The sequence below is a fragment of the Macaca mulatta genome, chromosome 4 (assembly GCF_049350105.2).
Source record: "Macaca mulatta isolate MMU2019108-1 chromosome 4, T2T-MMU8v2.0, whole genome shotgun sequence".
NCBI lineage: Eukaryota > Metazoa > Chordata > Mammalia > Primates > Cercopithecidae > Macaca > Macaca mulatta.
Genome location: NC_133409.1, coordinates 142,991,913 through 143,009,467, shown reverse-complemented (window position 1 = coordinate 143,009,467; position 17,555 = coordinate 142,991,913). Strand labels below are relative to the sequence as shown.

At 53.2% G+C, this 17,555-nt stretch overlaps 1 protein-coding gene across 1 annotated transcript in view; it reads right to left on the bottom strand.

Annotated features, from left to right (window-relative positions):
* Positions 1-225: 225 nt before the first annotated feature.
* Positions 226-17,555, bottom strand: part of KCNK5 (potassium two pore domain channel subfamily K member 5) — a 40,321-nt gene continuing 22,991 nt past the window's right edge. Inside the window, exons 2-5 of the mRNA XM_001117117.5 lie at positions 7,127-7,238; positions 5,837-6,003; positions 5,412-5,580; positions 226-3,002 (exon numbers count right to left, since the gene is read on the bottom strand). Coding sequence (XP_001117117.3) covers positions 2,137-3,002; positions 5,412-5,580; positions 5,837-6,003; positions 7,127-7,238 — 1,314 coding nt within the window. The 3' untranslated portion in view covers positions 226-2,136. The remainder of the gene's footprint in view (positions 3,003-5,411; positions 5,581-5,836; positions 6,004-7,126; positions 7,239-17,555) is intronic.

Genomic DNA, 17,555 nt, shown 5'->3' with positions numbered 1-17,555 from the left:
TCTACTGCAATGTTCCTCCCGTATCCTTACCTCCCCACAGAGGCCTGCCTCTGCCTGTTCTCTTCGCCCCTTTTCATTCTTTTCTCTCTTCCAGACCATCCAATCCTCTTATCAGTCAGTCCTGAGTCCTCCTTATCCTCTGTGGATGCACCCAGGCTCCCCTGCTGCTCAGATACCAGAAGCCGACCCCTCTCTAACCTGCCCCCCACACAGCACGCACCAAGCTGGCCTGTCCACCTCATGTTTTATTGTAAAAATGTTAAAATAAATTACATTTGACAATATTGCCAGTATGTACATACAGTGTGTGCAATGCCAGGACAACCAGCAACAACATGAGTTCATTAAAACATTTCACAGAAAAATACGAGGCTGTTCCTTTTCAGGCCCCTGCCGGGCGGCAGCCTCTGCAAACGGCTAGAGAAGTGGGAGTGTGGGCACATGCCCATCACGGTCTTCACATGTTGGGGAGGTGGGCTCTGGCCTCACCGCCCCACCGTAGTGGGGCAGAGGGCAGAGAGTGAAGGCGGCTGGGCGGCTCTGATGACTTGCCTCCTGCCCGGCCTCCAGTCACCTGCAGTGGATGCCCCTTCCTGCCTTTGCTCACCTCAGTGTCCCTTCTCCACCTCTGCTTGGGGACATGGCCCTTGACATCATGGCCTTGGATGACGTCACCAAGAAAGGCCCAACTTGAGTTGCACGGCAGGAGGGCAGACACTGGACCTCCCAATCCTGATGACCCTGCTCTTTAACCGCTGGCTCTGCAGCCAACAACAGATTCCAGGTATATAAAAACAGCAGTTTAAAAACATAAAACAAAAAATAACAAAAACATTCAGGACACAGTGGGCCAGCCCCAGGGGGAACATCATGGAGAAGCCAAGAACTCCAGTAGCAGCAAGTCCCGCCCACCCTCACCAGACAGTCCAACAGTTTTCACATTACCTTTTGCTCCCCAGCCCAAATCCTTTCCTTTCCTTAAACACACACACGGGTGCACAGGCGTGCGTGCGCACACACGCACCGCACACACACACATGCACATCAGACAGTAGCTAGAGAGAGGAGCTTGATTCACATATTTGACCATCGCCCATTTGTGGGCCAACAGCAATTTGGCCTCACCCTGCCTGGCCCAAGGGGGCTGGTGGGAGGGGGAAGTGGGCAGTGAGGTCCTTGTTCAGGGCACAGGGAAGGAGAAGACAGCAGGATGGGGAGTGCAGCTCCTCAGGCCAAGGGGCGGGGTGTGCAGTTCTCCGGCAGGCAGGAGGGGTCAGGGCAGAACCAGCCAGAGCTGAGCCTCACTCTTGCAGCTCCCTGGCCACCAGCCCTAGCAGTCCCGGCTTCCAGTAACCCTGCCACTCTCCCTCCTACCACTCGGGGGCCCACAGAAAGCCTTGTGTCTGCCACTGCTTGACCTGAGACAGGGAACACGGCTTTGGGCTGGGCCTGAGTAGACCAACAAGGAGGATGAGGACCCCAGGCCCCAGGCCCACATGGGACTTGTTTCCAGGTCCCGTGAGTCAGGACTGTTTGAGCCCCTGCCCGCATCTCCTCACTCCCACCTCCAGCAGCCTCCACCCCACTACAGTTTGTAGTAGGTGCCCCACCTGACCGGCAGGCCCACAGCTGGGATGGGGGTGCTCCTGCGGAGGTACAGAAAGCACGGAAACGCCTGACCCCACACACAGCGGTACCTCCCCAGACACTTCAGAGCTCCCGCTCCAAATGCCGAGCTCGGTAATGCCGGTAAACTTAAACAGCTGAGGCCCTAGGCCTCAGAGAACCGTGTGACACTCCAGCAAATGGTGGGGTGAAAACCATGCGGGCAAGGCCTCCTCAGGGTCAGTCCCGCCCACCTGTCCCACCAGCCTGCATGTCTTTGCATTGTGAGATACACCAGCCAAGCTCAGGACAGACGCCCCCACAGCCAGGGTGTGGATCAGCTGGGTAACAGAGGCCCTGTCCTGGGCATGCACCCAGCTGGGAATGATGGAAGGTTAGGAAGGCCCCTGGCCCCCACTCCCAGTTTCAAGGCTGCCCCCCAACCAGGGCCAGGGGTCCTGGCCATCTCGGGACACCCCAGGGTGAGGGGGGAAGAGGCCGTCAAAGGTGGGGTGGGGAGCCGGCCCCGCCTCACGTGCCCTTGGGGCTGTTAGCCTTATTGTACTCATTCATTAGCTGTTCGTAAGGCACGGAGAGCTCAGACTCAGTGCTGGTGAAGGTGGACTCGTCGGAGGAGGGGAACTCGCCCATGTTCAGGGGTGCCTTGGCTTCGGCCCCCTGCTGGGGGCTCTCCTCCCCTGCCAAGTTGTCCTCTAGCGAGGACTTAGAGGTCTCCTCGTCCGAGAGGCCAGCCTCCGCGTTCACGAAGGTGATGCTGGCGTCCTGGAAGATGAGTGGGTGGTAGTCCTGGGCGTCCCATGGCTCGCATTCCTCGCTGATGCGGTCCAGCTGGTTCATGAACACCTCGGGGGCAGGGGAGCTGTCTTCAGGGGCCCGTGCCACGGCCTCCTCATCTGGGGGCCTTGATACATGGCCTTTGCTCCTCAGTGTCTGTGACACCTCTTCCAAGGTGGGCACCCGGTTCTTGGAGTAGACCACCAGGGGCGCCAGGGAAGGGGGCAGTGCTGGGAGCCCACCGCCTTGAGGCCCCAGCCCTGGGCCGGGGCCCGTCTCCCCACCCCCGCTTGTCTTCATGGCCTTCTTCCCGATCTGCTTGATGAGGTCGTTGTAGGTCTCCTCCTTCTTGGAGAGAAAGCTGAAGATGTTGACGTCCTTGGAGGCTGCGCTTCCCTTCACCTGCAAGGCCTTCCGGGAGTGTGGGGAGCTCTCAAAGGACTCCTTCCGTCGCCGCCGCCGCTTCTTAATGGCTTTATGGACTTCCACAAACATGCTCACCTTCCAGTTGACAAAAAGGGACAGCCAGGCCAGCCCCAAGTAGATCCAGAGCTCCACGAAGTAGCGGTACAGGGCGTGGTAGTTGGCGCTGGGGTTCACACCTGAGCAGATGGGCAGTCCAGAGGTCACAGAGTTAGCAGGGCCCGGGAAATGTGCAATGGCCAATGCTGTGTGATCTGAGCAGGAGTCAGGCCAGAGCACAGGATGGGGGTGCAGTGGGATAGAAAGGGGCCTGTTCTAGACCCTGGACTATCCCATCTTCCCGAAGGGCTTGGGCCCACTGTCATTCATGACCCCATCCCAGTATCCAGCCTGTCTCTGAGTCTCGGTTTCCTCAACTACAAAAAGTCAAGACAGGCCAGGCACGGTGGCTCACGTCTGCAATCCCAGCACTTTGGGAGGTCAAGGCAGGTGGATCACTTGAGGTCAGGAGTTCGAGACCAGCCTGACCAACATGGTGAAACCCCGTCTCCACTAACAATACAACAATTAGCCGGGTATGGTGGCAGGCACCTGTAATCCCAGCTACTCAGGAGGCTTGAACCTGGGAGGCGGAGGTTGCAGTGAGCCAAGATCACACCACTGCCACTCTAGCCTGGGCAGCAGACACAGACTCCGTCTCAAAAAAAAAAAGTCAAGACAGTGACTCTTTGAAGGAAGCTAAAGGGGTTTTGGGGGACTGGCAATGTAACCAACACACAGGTCAAGAAATAGTTCATGAGTATTTATTTGCCTTTCTGTTGATTCTTCTACCATCCCCAGCTGTTCTGTGTATATGGTACAGTTCACTTAAAAACTGAAAAGATGGATATTACACAAGGGAGCCCCCAGCACCCTCCAAGCTGGGGCTAGACTCACACTGGTGGATTACAAACAAGGCTGGTGGTTAGGTCAGGATGACCCAGGAAGCACCTACCCTGGCAGGAAATACTTTGAACCATTGAACCATTTTTATTTTCCTTGAAGGTCTGGTCTGCCTTCCTGACTTCCTCCTTCTGGCTTCCTCAAATCAGCTGTCCCTTGACCTGGAGGAGGGCTCTGTCTGCTCCACATCCCCCTCCTGTTGCAGGGAGCCTTCCTGGATTACCCTCTACAGCTCTGAAGGTTCTTCTACACTCGAGGATTATTTGAAATGTCTTTTACGACTACATGTACAGGCATGTTGACCCATATTCCATTTGCCCCCTCGACTAGATACAAGAGCAACTTACAGAAGGGTCCTGGAGGAAGGGGGCTACCTCTTTCATCAGACTAGAGGTTCCTCTAGGTGCTGTCACTGGGTCGGTTCTCCTCCTCTGACCGGGCTCAGATAGCAGGTGCCCTGAGTGGTTCTGTTAATCCTGCTCAAGGCTCTCAATCACAAGCAGAGTTTCATGATGACAGTAATGGGGGCACACACTGATATAGCCAGGCCCTACCCTCAACACTCATGAATAGTTATTATTTTTACTAATTTTACAGATGAGAAAGCTGAGGCAGGGTTTGGTGTCTTGCTGGTGCTGAGAAAGTATGGCTAAATGTACATCTGTACTTCCCTAATACCAGAGGCATCTCCTTAGCCTGCTCTGGGCCTCAAGGTCTGGACAATGGCAGGGTTGTGCCTTGTCCAAATGTACTGCCCAGGATAGCAGGCCCAGACTTGCTAGGGTCAGGGGAGTGTTTGTGCCTCTCTTTCCTGTTCTTCCCCCAACTCAGCCAACTGCTCCCAGATGCCACATACATCAAGTACAAGGCTAGTGGTCTCCCACTGCCCTCTGGGCAAAAGGGAGGGGGTAGAGAACAGAGGCCTCTGGAGCAGAAGTTGAGGTTGCTGGGTCAACAGGGTCAAACAGGGTGTCAAGAAGATTAAGAACCAAGATGCTGTGCAGGCCACAAACACAAATTTGTGCATGGCTGGGGCCAGCTGGTGACAGGCCTTCAGACAAAGGGGCCAAAGAACCTCATCGCTTCCCTGTATTAAGCAGGGGAGGAGTAGGAGGGAGTGTCAGGGCTGGGGGCAGGGCAGCTGGGGAGAAGGCCTCCCTTGTCTTTAAGCTTGCTATAGCAGGAACAAAGCCCCAGGCCTCTAAGCCATGCCTCCAGGACAGCTCCCTCAGCTCTTGTGAAAGATGAAAGGCTGCTGAGGGCGTGGAGGGGGTGCTGGTGGGCTCAGGGGCTCCCTGGGTAACAGGTATCAACCATGCAGGCAGAAGGCCCTACTTGCAAGCCCTCCATGAAGCCAAGCTCAGGAGTCATGGGAGAACAGAGGGAGAGGAGATCAGAGACTGAGCAGAGAGGAAAGGAGGAGGAAAAAAGTCATGTCTGAGAAAGGGAACCAGAGAGAAAAGAGTCTTCTGCCATTACTCCGGGTCTTGGTTTCCTCTTGCAACTGGCAGAGTGGGTTGACAATCCCACTGGGTAAGAGAAGTGCCCAGAACATGGAACCCTACCACGGGCACCCCCAACATAGGTCTGCTGTGCTGAAATCAAAGAAGCAGAAAAAGAGGTGGGAGGCTGAGGCAGGGACTCACCGGCCACAAAGTCACCGAAGCCAATGGTGGAGATGGTGATGAAGGAGTAGTAGAGGCCCTCGATGTAGTTCCACCCCTCGGTCACCATGAACACGAAGGGTGGGATCACCAGGTGGACCAGGACGCCCCACACGATGAAGATGACTGTGCACGTGATCTGCGCCTTCCGCTGATGGGGAGCAGAAGGCCAAGTCAGACAACAGTGGAGACTTGGAAACCCAGCAAAGGCACCCGGAGGGCTAGGGAGTCAGCTAGAGGAGAGGCTAGCTGGGTACCCAGCCTGACCCAGGAGGGCAAGGAGCTGTGAAACTACCCTCTTGCCATCTGTCCTTCCATCCCTGGTCCAATTCCTGGAGCCTTCCTGTCCTCCCCTCACCTGTCATGGTTCCCCCATCTCTGCCCAACACCCAGGGTAGGGGACATACCAGACTCACGCCTCTCCTGGTAAGGAACTGCCCTAGTCTCTTGGCGCGTCCCCCGAAGAACTTGCCCAGGGCACTGATCCACGTCAGGCAGAGCGGCACCCCGAAGAGACCATAGAAGACACAGAAGAGGCGACCAGCAGGGGTCTTGGGAGCCACATTGCCATATCCTGAGGAAGGAGAGAGTGAGGCCAAGAACAGGAGGGGTGGTTGAACCAGTGGGCCTTGCTTCCAACACACACACAGCCCATTCTCTAAGATAAACTGATACTGATCTATTATCAGTACTTAAGTAATGACATTTCCCTTGATCATACTCTGATCATGATCATTGATAAAGCAATTATGATGACATGAGCTGTATCTCCTCCATACAAGGAGCTCCCTGAAGGCAGGGACTAAGCCTGGTCAACAGGTCTTCCATTAGTCCATATGGTACCACTGTGCAAGTTACAAGACATGCTGTCTGTGTAGATTCCCCAGAAGCACTGTGGTAGATGGTCTCCAAAGATAGCCATCCTCAATTCCCTCCCTTCTTATGCAACTGCTCACACCAACGTGTTGTCTAATCCTCTTCCCTTGGAATCTGAGCTTTAGTGGCTTCACAACAGAAGCAGTCTAGGCAGCGGAAGTGACGCTGGACAGGTGAGGTCTAAGAAGCCTGCTGCTTTTCGCCTTGGTTCCCACATGCAGGTAGAAAACACATGCAGAGGCCTTGTGTTTTCATCCCCAGCTGAGCTCCCAGCCAACAGCCAGCATCAGCTGTCAAACCTGTGATGGGAGGAGCCATCTGGGCCATCAGATGAGTTTGGCTTTCAGAAGACTCCAGCCCAGCCATTGTTTGACTGCCACTGCATTGGGAGCCCAAGCAAGAACTGGCCAGCTGAGCCCAGTCAAGCTCACAGAATGGTGAAAGAGAAGAAGCTGCATTTTGAGCCAAACTTCTGGACTGGTTGGCTATGCAGCCTGAGAACTGAAACAGACACCCAGCTTAGTAAGTAGTCATGATCTGGGTTTCTGCAATGAGCAATCTGGTTAATCTCTTGCATGGCTCTGGCCATGAGGCTGTGTCGCTGTTTCTGCTCAAAGAGCCCAGGTCGAGACTCATGGAAACCTTCCCAGGCATGATCAGCGCAAGGACTTACTAAATCCCTAAGAAAGTATCAAAAGAATAGCCTGCAACTGGCCTGATTATAGCCCCAATAGGGCTGAGTGACCAGAGTTGGGTTTCTAGAAAGGTTCTGAGGAGCTAGGACATGGATGTATGTGTCCTACAGGTCCCAGAAGACTTACCAATGGTGGTGATGACAGTCGCTGCAAAAATCATTGCATTGGGCCAGTTCCAGTTGTTGAAGGTCTGGTTCCCTGTGATGGCCACACCCTGTCCTGCAGCATCAGACACCACCTAAAATGAGAAACAGTAAAGGTCAGAGCTGAAGCCACACTTAACAGATGCTGACTGACAGAACTGCACTAAACTCCTTGTAAGCATTCTCATTTAATCATCACAATAAGAAGGTGGCAGTGTCTCCATGTTACAGATGAAACATTGTATAGAGAATCAGAGAGGTTACCTGATTTGCCCAAGGTAAAGATATGAACCCAGGCAATCTGGCTCCAGAGTTCATTCTTTCACTGAGTCAATGATTCTCCAACTTACTAGCATGCACCAGGATCACCTGGAAATCTTGTTCAACAGACTGCTGGCCCCTACTACCCCGAGCTTCTTATTTAGGAGGTCAAGAAGGAACACTTCTAAACACGTTCCCAGGTGATGCTATGGACAGGGACCACACTTTGAGAACCACTGCACTAGATTATTCTGCCTCCCAAAAAAAGCATATGTGAGGCAGACACACACAAGGAGGTCCCCTGTACCCCACCCAGCCCTCCATGGAGGGTGTTCTATCTGCAGAGACCAGGTCCTTGTTTGGGGTTGGCTGGGGAGGGGCCTCCCATATACCCTTCAGCCCACTGTAGGATACCTGCTGAGGTCAGCTCAGTGCCCTGTTGACTTGTCCTCAGAGGGCATGCAAATCAGCAGGTCCTCCTTTCCGCCAGCCTAGGACTCTACCCTCTTCCCTACCGGCTCTCACTTCCCTCCCTTCCCTGTAGCCCTTTCTCTCTCTACCCTGGACTGAGCAACTCTCTGGGAAGGGACAGATCAGAAGGTGAGTACATTTCAGGGTGACTCATAATTGTGCTATCAATCCCCAAAGAGCTTCCAGTAACTGTGGATAGCAAGTGAGAGGCCACCTGGGGATGGGATATCCCCCTGGAGACTGCAGGGGGCGGTGGGGCAGAGGTGTGGGGAACTTATCTACTCCTGCAATACTGACAGCGGCAAACCTGTTTCCATCTGACGAGGCCCTAACTCTGCCATCACCACTGGCCTCAACCTATCTATGGGGCTTTATCAGCTGGCAGGGCCTGGACTCCAGAAGCTGCCTAAGAAGAGGCTCTAAATCTGGGGCTCCGTGGGGCTCAGGCCCCCCGATGGAAGGGCTGAAGATGGGTAGGCCATCCAGACCAGAAGCTAGGCATTCAGCCAAATTCCCTATAAAAACCAAGGACTGAGAAAGAAGAGACAGAAGAGTGAGGGATAGAAACAGAGGGTGACAGAAAAACCTTGTTTCTAACTTACCCAGGGCATGATTGAGGTTTGGTGGGAAAAAAGGGTATGGGTGGGTTGTTCTGAAGGAATGTGCAATTTGCAGAGCAGCAGCTGGCCTGTGTAAGTGGATCTGCACACTCTGCAAAGAATGTTCCATGACGGCATGTCTGTCTGTCAGACCATCAAACTACACTGCTCACTGCCCTGCCTCCTCTGGCATTTCATAGCATCTCCAAGGCTGGGAAGGCTGTGCAGCATCAAAGTGGAAAGTGGGGACCATCGCATCCAACTCTGGCCAAGGCAGCCCCTACCCTCAGAGAGCTCTCTGTCTAGCTGGCCAGACCATTTCAATGTGAAATGGCTAAAGGACATTCAGATACTAACAGGCCAAAAGCAGAGCTAAAACAAATACTAAGGACCATCCAATGGGTTTCCGAAAACATCAAATCTGTTTGGAGCAAGAGAATGAGGAAGTACCAGGGTCACGTTAATGTTAAACAGATGGCAGAGAAAGCGGAACCACTCAGCTCTCCTTTGGCATCTACCTTTGTTATCTCAGATATCGATCTTCAGCGGGACTGGCCTACAAGAAAAGAGTATATAAGAACGTACAAGAACATCTTGAAATGATAATTGAATCACTGACCAAAGGTGAGTCTGCAGCACCACCTCTGGTCATCCCCCATGGGATCATGGGGAACAGGAAAGATGTTAGAAGACAAGCTGTTCCCATTTTTCACAAAAAGGAAAAAGGTGGATTCTAGAAATTCAGAAAACAAACCTGAACTCTTGCAAACCTCAAAATGGGGAGAGGAGAATGTCTGGAACATGCAGAAGAGGAAGTGGTGGGCACTAGAAACTAGCACAGATTCGCCCAGAACAAGTCATGCTCAGCTAAGTGCATCTCCTTTTCAAAGGGGTTGCAAAGCCTTGAAGTTCTGTGGAATGGAATTCATCTAGATATCAGCAAGGCGGCTAACAGATGGGCTTAAAGAAACTCATGTGGACAAGACACAGCAATGTCAGTGGAGCCAGGATTAATTGGGTCCAGTCAAAGGCAGACAAACAACCCCGGGAGGTATTGATCATTATCAACCCAGACTGTCTCCACCATCATGCTTAAGGCCTGGCTTTCTTCAATATTTTAAACCACAGCACAATGAGGACAGAGATGGCTTACCAATCCAATGTGCCGTGGATGCAAAATTGGGGATAAGGATGGGATGGGAAGATAGCTAACACGCAGCAATGGCAGTATCAAGATTCAAAATCATCTGGCTGGATATAGGGGCCAAAATCAACAACATACAAGTATCTGCTTAAATGTTTAAGTCTTACACTTTGGATTGGAAAAGACTGGTAAAGGATTGAAGGGAAAAGTCCCTGGATATTAGCTGACCATGAATCAACAAACACTAGGATGGCTGTCCCAAGAAAAGTAAATGTAATCTCAGGCTATGTCAACTCCAGGTCTATCCACGGCTGGGAGGTAACAAGCCCACTGGTTCCTTGCAGGGTCAGGCCACATATGGGAAACCTTGTTTCATTCTGGGTGTCAGACTTCACATGATATGCTATCCAACAGGCCAAAAGTCAAAGGGGAGATGGGGTGGCTGTTTTGGATAATGAGTCTACAAAGGGCTACTCCTTGTAGTAATCAATTTCTGATAATGCAAAGTATTTAGACCGGGGTAGCCAGCATCCATCAAGGGTGTTGTGGAAGGTATGTCTGGAACAGGGGTTCTCCACTGGGGTGGTAGTGCCTTTTGGAAGTGTCTGGAAATGCTTTCTAAGGAGGAATGTTGCATGTGCCAGGCACTGTTCTAGGCAGTGAGGATACTGCAGTGAATGGACAGAATATCAGACCTCCTCATATGTTTATTCTAATGGGTGATGGGAGATGCTCTGGCTCTACACAAGTGCTAGTGGAGAGAAGCGGTACTAGGGCTGCTGTATGTCAGACACCCCTCGCCGGGGCTTTTACACATGTTACCTAACTGGCTCTTCCTGTCATTCTGCCAGGTATCACTTGGCAGAAGAGGAAAGCCGGGCTCAGGGAGCTGAGGTCTGGATGTGAATCTGGGGTGCCAGCTCCCTATTCCCACCATGTGTATCTGTGGATACCTCAGTGATCATGGTTGGGATTATGCAGGAAGAGGGGGGGCTTTAATTGGTCTTCCAGAACAGAAAAGCTGACCCAGGACTGAGGCCATCACTGGGTTAGGGGGAGGGACGTAGGAGAGCCAGGTAAACACCCTGACAGACAAGGCGTCCCGTCCTCGGGGTTAGGGAAACAGCTTTCGCGGGAGGAGGTGGCCCCTGTTCACTGGCTGGATTCTTTAACTTGGCTCCCAAATTCACACGAGACAATATTTTCATTTTCCATACAAGCCTGGAGAGTGACGGGAAAAGGGGAGCCTGCACACAGCCCAGGCCCAGCTTTGTTTGGGAACGGAGTAGAGTTCCCTGCCTCCGTCACCGTCATCATAAAGCAGCTGTGATTTACGGAGGGCTTCCTATGTGTCAAGAGTTGGGCTCAGCATTTTATGTGCCTTTAGCTCATTTAGTGAGGACAGAATCCTGCTGGGAAGATACTATAATTTTTTCCACTTTGCAACTGAGGATTTGAGGCTTAGAGGGGTTAAGAAAGTGCTAAAAACAATGAAGCCAGGACTAGAACCCAGGCCCATCTGGGTCCTAACTGCTGTTCTCCTATCTCCTGTCCCCATCAAGGCCACAGGAAAAAGGCCTGTGCATACTTCCACCCCCTTCCCACCAGCTGAAAAAACAGTCCCCTAAAACCAGTTCAGCCACTCTGACCAGCCCTCATTCTGTTGCTCCAGCGAGGAAACAGCCAAGTGTGCCCTTGCCCAGAGCTTCAGACGGCCAGCTGCCCCAACCCTACCTTCCCAGACACTCGCTGTGCTGACTGAGTAATCTGGATTCCTAGACATCCCCTCATCTCCCAAGGATCTGAGGCTTCCCTGGGCAGTGGTGGGCCTTCCCCTTCCTGGAGAGAGGGATCTAGACTGGGACTCTGGGACATGCTGCCCACCTTCAGACATGGGCAGGTAGGGCAAGGTGGGGGCTTCCCCTTTACGGGGTGGGGTAAGGGAAACCAAAGTCCAGATGTTAGCCTGTTGGGATCACAGCTATCTGGAACCCATAGAGCTACTCCGGGCCCTGCCTCCAGCTCTGCAGCCGCCATCGCTTTAGGATCACAGGATTCTTTCTTGCTCTGCAGGATGCAGCCTTAACAATCTTCCTCAATTCCAGCCTCTGCTAGACTCCTGGACTGTCAGTGGTTCATGGGCCAACCCTCCTTTACCATTCCCAGCTGCATCAATTCTTTTTTCTTTTTCCTTCTTTTTTTCCTTTTTTGCGATGGAGTCTCGCTCTGTCGCCCAGGCTGGAGAGCAGTGGTACAATCTCAGCTCACTGCAACCTCGGCCTCCTGGGTTCAAGCGATTCTCCTGCCTCAGCATCCCGAGTAGCTGGGATTAGAGGCACATGCCACCACGTCCAGCTAATTTTGTATTTTTAGTAGAGATGGGGTTTCTCCATGTTGGTCAGGCTGGTCTCAAACTCCTGACCTCAGGTGATCCAACAGCCTCGGCCTCCCAAAGTGCTGGGATTACAGGCATGAACCACCGCGCCCGGCCATCAATTCTTAATTCACTGTGTCAAAGCTCACTTGCCCCTCTGGAGGGACAGTAAAATCAGGCCCTGGAAAGGAAAATAGAGCTGATCTCCTTATGTACACGGTGCTTGGCAGTACAGAAAGAAACCTATCATTCCTCTCACCTCCCCTCCCAGCCACCTTGTAAGGGATGTGGGCATGGCTTATTCATTCTTATTTCATAAATAATACATTGATATTTAAGCACTTATGAAGACAGGCACCTAAATCTAAGCACTTCACTTATCTCACAAAATGTCAATACCCTCTAAAGTAGATACTATTTCTACCCCCATCTTACAGACGAGGAAACAGAAGCATTTGCCCAAGGTCACAGAGCTAGTTAGTCGTGGAGCTGGGATGAGGTCCCAGATGGCTCCTGACCTCTGCACTATCTAGAGATGGGGGAAAAGGCACGCAGGTGGGCTTCTAGGTACAAGTGAAATGGCCTACCAGGCAATATCCACGGACATGCAGAGACTCCCCTAGAGTGTCAGCTTCATGGGGACAGGGCCTTTTATTTGTTTTGTGTTCCACTGATGCATTCCCCAAACTCAGAACACTGCCTAGCACACAGTAGCTATTCAACAAATATTTCTTGAATGAGTGAATGAATACATTTAAATAAATAAGGGTATATTCCCTGGCCTCAACTCACTTGTCCTCTAGTGCCCCTCCAGCCCCAACCACTTCCAGCATCATTCTGCAGTTGGCTTTTAACTAAATTCATCAGTTAAACAAGGTGGAGGCCTGAAGAACAAGAGGGCAGGAAAAAGAGGCACAGACCCCAGCAGCGGCGGGGCTCACAGGGCTGCTGAAACCACCAGCATCCAACTGGTCTTGGGTTGAAGAGGAGGGGGCCACCAGGCTGAGAGGAGAGGGCAGGGGGCCAGGAGCTGGGGAGGGGGCAAGGTGAGGGAGGCAGACAAGAGCCCAGAGGAGAGAGTTCAACACGGGAGAGTAATCAGCAGTGGAGGGGGAGAGGTCCCTCAGGTGGCTGGGACTGTCCTTCCTGCAGGGAGGACACTCCCTCGGAAAACTCCCTCGGGAAACTCCACGAGGGCAGTGGATGTACCGAGAGCAGGCAAAGGAACGGAAGAGTCAGTAGAAATTGCACATCTACTTCCAGCTAAAACCTGCCAGATGGGAGCAGGTTTTCAGCAGAAACCTCTGGGCTTCTGACTTTCACAGGCCTGGGAGCCCTGTCCTCACTAGGAGGAACAAAGAAAACAAGGCCGGTGACCCTGCCCGCATTGTTCTCAGGCTGACCACTTTGCTTACTGAATCCCGAAGCCCCTCCTCTCTGAGGACACTCAATCAATCCCACTGGCAGCAGGGCCGCTGCAGCTCAGGCTGAGCTCTATCCAGGAAGCCACAGGGCCATCTTTCAAATGCAGACCTGTGCTCATGGAAAAGGTGGAACCAACCTGGATTTGAATCAGAGGGGTCTCTCGATGGCTGGCAACAAACCTCTGGGTAAATAACTTAGCTTCTCAGCCTTACTTCCTCTGTCTGCAAAATAACACCTACTCTGCACATATGAAAAGCACCTAGGACACAGTAAGCGCTGGATAAATGTATCTGCAGTCAATATTGTGATTCACATGTGTGTCCGTCAGGAACAAGACCCTGCAGAGATCTGAGACCCAGGAGCAAAGCTGCTCACCCCCAAAGCTGAAGCAGAGGGGCTGGCGCGTCCCGGACAAGCGGTAGAGAAGGACTAGGGGTTTCAAGTCTTGTGTCTGGAAGACAGGAAAGGGTGAGAACACTGTCCCTAACCTTCTTCACAACTGCCACCTCTTCCCATTTCCCCATTTTAACAGAGAAAACTGTCGATTTTCAGCCTGATCCTCCTCAGGCCACATGGAGGAAGGGACTGTGGCTCCAGAGATATTCCCTGGCCACCTGATGGCTGGGAGTCAGGGGCGGAGGGAAACGGGCAAGCCCAAGATGCCCCACCCCATCCCTCAGAAGCCCCATCTCTCCTGGCCTCTGCCCCCCAGAGGCTCACAGTCACCCTGGTCAGTTTCCCGTCCAACCAAGCAAGTTGGGCAGGACCGCTGAGGGAAAGAAATGCCACCATTGGTCCCATCCTGTCTTCACCGCTTCCCCGCCATCACCCTGGCAGCCGCCGGGTACCTCCCCAGGTGAGGCTGAGGCCAGGACGTGTTAGATGGCAGCCTCTCTGAACTCTAGTCCAGCTCGCTCCCAGCCCCCACCCAGTGTGACCATGAAGCAAGACATGGGCAGTGGCTCGCAGTACAGGCTGCTCAGCGGATCCCCTTGGAGGTTAAATAAATGCTATGCCTGGTCCCTGGCCACAGATATTCTGTTGACCTGGCACGGCTTTTAAAAAGCTCCAGAAGTTGATTCTAATATGCAGGCGCTGCCCTAGTGGAAGCTGACAGGGGGAGGGAGGTTCAGGCCTTCTCCATCTTCCTGTCTAAAATGGAGTATGCAGGGCAGAGAGAAGGAATTCTTGGTATTTTCCTCACTGCCTCTCGTCCCGGGTCAGGTGACCAGGGTGTGGCTCAGAGGGCAGCTGTAGTTTATAAGCAAGACATTGGCAAGGGCCCAGTGGTGCCACCCTGATACCTGCACCAGCAGCCAGTCCAGCTCGCCTGAGCTTTGTCTCTCCCAGGGAAGGAGGAGATACTGGTCCAAAGGCAGCAGGGCCGCACCCATCTCCTCCAAGACCAGAGCTGGGCTGTTGCAGAGCGGACTTTGTTAACTTGTGGTTGCTTATCTGTTTTCTCAGATTTGCTCTGATATCTGTCTGGAGTATTGATCACATTTGAGAAGAAGGCAGGCAGGCCAAATCAATGGCTGGCGGCTTTGGTGTGCTAGGACGTCAGCACAGGGCCTAAAGACCCAGGCTTGGCTCAGCTCTGCCAGTACCGTCTTGAGATCCTCCAAGAATCTTTGATTGCTTTGCCTGCCCACTTCTCAGTAAAATGAGGAGGTTGGACTATGACTACTGGAGTCCCCCTGCCTGGGCAGGTGATACCTCGCCTACCTCCTCCCTCCACAGTACATTCAAGAAAGTGCATTTCTATCCTCAGGATTTAGCTCATCGGTCACCATACTACTTTTTTAACCTGGACTGCAAACTGAGATCATCTGAGAGAGCTTGGAAAAATACTCCTGCCCGGGTCCTGCCCCTAGAGATGTTGAAAGAAATAGTCTGGGGCCTGAACTGCGAACCAGGATGCTTCAAAGCTCCCCCAGGTGATTCTAATCTTATGTTCAGCCAAGTTTCAAAAGCACTGCCCTAGATCCAATCCATTCTCCCTCCTTGTTAGGGACTTGAGTGCGGCCCCACTCCTGACATCAGCACGAGGCCGGCTGTGCATGCATACAGGCGGAACTGTCCTCTTGTCCACCTTTGGGATTCCCCCAGCCCACCCTCCTGGGCCATCTCTCAGCAGTCTCTGCAGAGCCCAGAGGCGCTGCTAGGTCTCACGCTCAAGAGGGCAAGCCCCTGCCAGATGGGAGCAGGTTTTCAGCAGAAACCTCTGGGCTTCCGACTTTCACAGGCCTGGGAGCCCTGTCCTCACCGGGAGGAACAAAGAAAACAAGGCAGGTGACCCTGCCCGCATTGTTCTCAGGCTGGGACGGTAATCCCCTGGGGCAGGGGGCAGCGGAGCATCCCTCCTGTGAGAGCAAGCCCAGGGCAGAGCTGACCTGAGGTTGCAGGTTTGGCTAAGGCAAGCAGTGAAGGACTGGTGGGGCCCGAGCTCAGATGGAATGTCAGCATATGTTCTCAGGCACCTGGACGGCTGGGCTGATCAGTGACCGACACTGGAAATTCCTGTGTGGGCAGACACAGGGGACCTCGAGGGCCCCTTCCTGGTCCCACAGCACCATTGTGTGCTTGAGAAGTGGCCCTGGGGAGCAGGAAAGAGCCCCCTCCCTCCCAAACACACGTAGCAGATGACCCTCTGAGATCATGCTCTCAAAATCTATCCCTGCCTCATCTTCTCAGGGAAGGTAGGATGTGTCCAGGGAGGCTTAAATGACAAGAGGGGCATCCTTCATCTACCTGCAGCTTCTCTACCCCAATTCACAACCACTGCCCTGCCCAGGGTGGCTGGGGCCCAGGTCCGTGGTACTGTGTTGGTGTCTCTGCCCTATCTGGGACACTGAGGCCCGGATTTGTGACTTTGTCCCCTTCTCTTCCCAGAGTTCAGATCCCAGGGGTGTCTGGTGCCTCTCTGCCCTGACTGATGCCAAGAGGTGTCTCCCAATTAGTGGGACAACAGTGTCAGCAGGGGCAGGAAACAGTTTCAGCTGGGCCTGTCCAGCTGGGCAAAGCAGCCTCCCCCATTCCTCCATAAGGCTGTGGGTCACTAGGGAGAGGCTTTCCTTCTAAGGTGGGGTTAGGCAGCTCTAACCCAAGCCCCTGCACTTGGATTGGGCCCCTGGCCCATTGTCCTTTCCAGGGAAGCCAGCAGAGCTCTCAGGCCTGGCTCACTCCTCCCTGACTTGGCTAACGAGGGCCTGAGTCAGCATCTCCCCACCAAAGCCCCACATTCATCAAGTACCTCTCACCCATAACTCCTCTACCACTGTCTCATCTGAGACCTAAGACCCTGAAGGGAAAACAGGCAAAATGGATACACTATTCCCATTCTGTAGATGAGGAATCTACAGAGAGGCTAGAAAGATGGTGAAGCCACACAGCAAGCTGGTGACCCAGCACAGAGCAGGTGAGGCCCCATCCACAGAACAATCAGCCTTCCACTCCCCACCCGGAAGTGGGCTGAGAAACACCAACCAAAGCACAGCAGGGAAGGTGCAGGTAGACACTGGTGACATAGCAGAGATAAAAGGCTGTGCTGTGTGGTCACACCCACGGATCTGACTACGAGTTAGGGTAAGCAAGTGCCTACGCTCCCTACCCCATTCCCCTGCAGATGCCTCAGATTTACCCTGACCTTGGGGTGGGGTCAAGGAGCAGCCACAGGAAGCCACCAGCCACTCAAGGTTTCTAAAAACAGTCCTTGGAGCAGGCCAGAAAGGAGGCCATGGGAACTGCTGACTCACCAGCTCCCCATCCCAGGCCAATGACCTGAGGGAGGTACAGTTCACGGGCCGCTCGGCTGCCCCTCGCGTGCTTGCCTGATTCCCGTCCTCCCAAACCCAGGTCTACACTGGCACACAAGCTGGGCTGACCAGTCCCTCTACACAAAAATCATGCATGGGCTCTGTGAGCAGTACAGGGAGAAGGCAGAGGGGAATGGTCACTTCTGAGTTCCAAACCCTGACTCCAGCATCCACTAGCGGGTGGGGCATGTCTTATCATGTCTCTGAGCTTAATGCTCCATATCTGGAAAACAAGAGTCACGGCTTCACTGTGTTGGCATGTTGATTACAAAAAATGATGAACGGCTCAGTGCTGGGCACATGGGGCGTGTTCCAGAAACGAG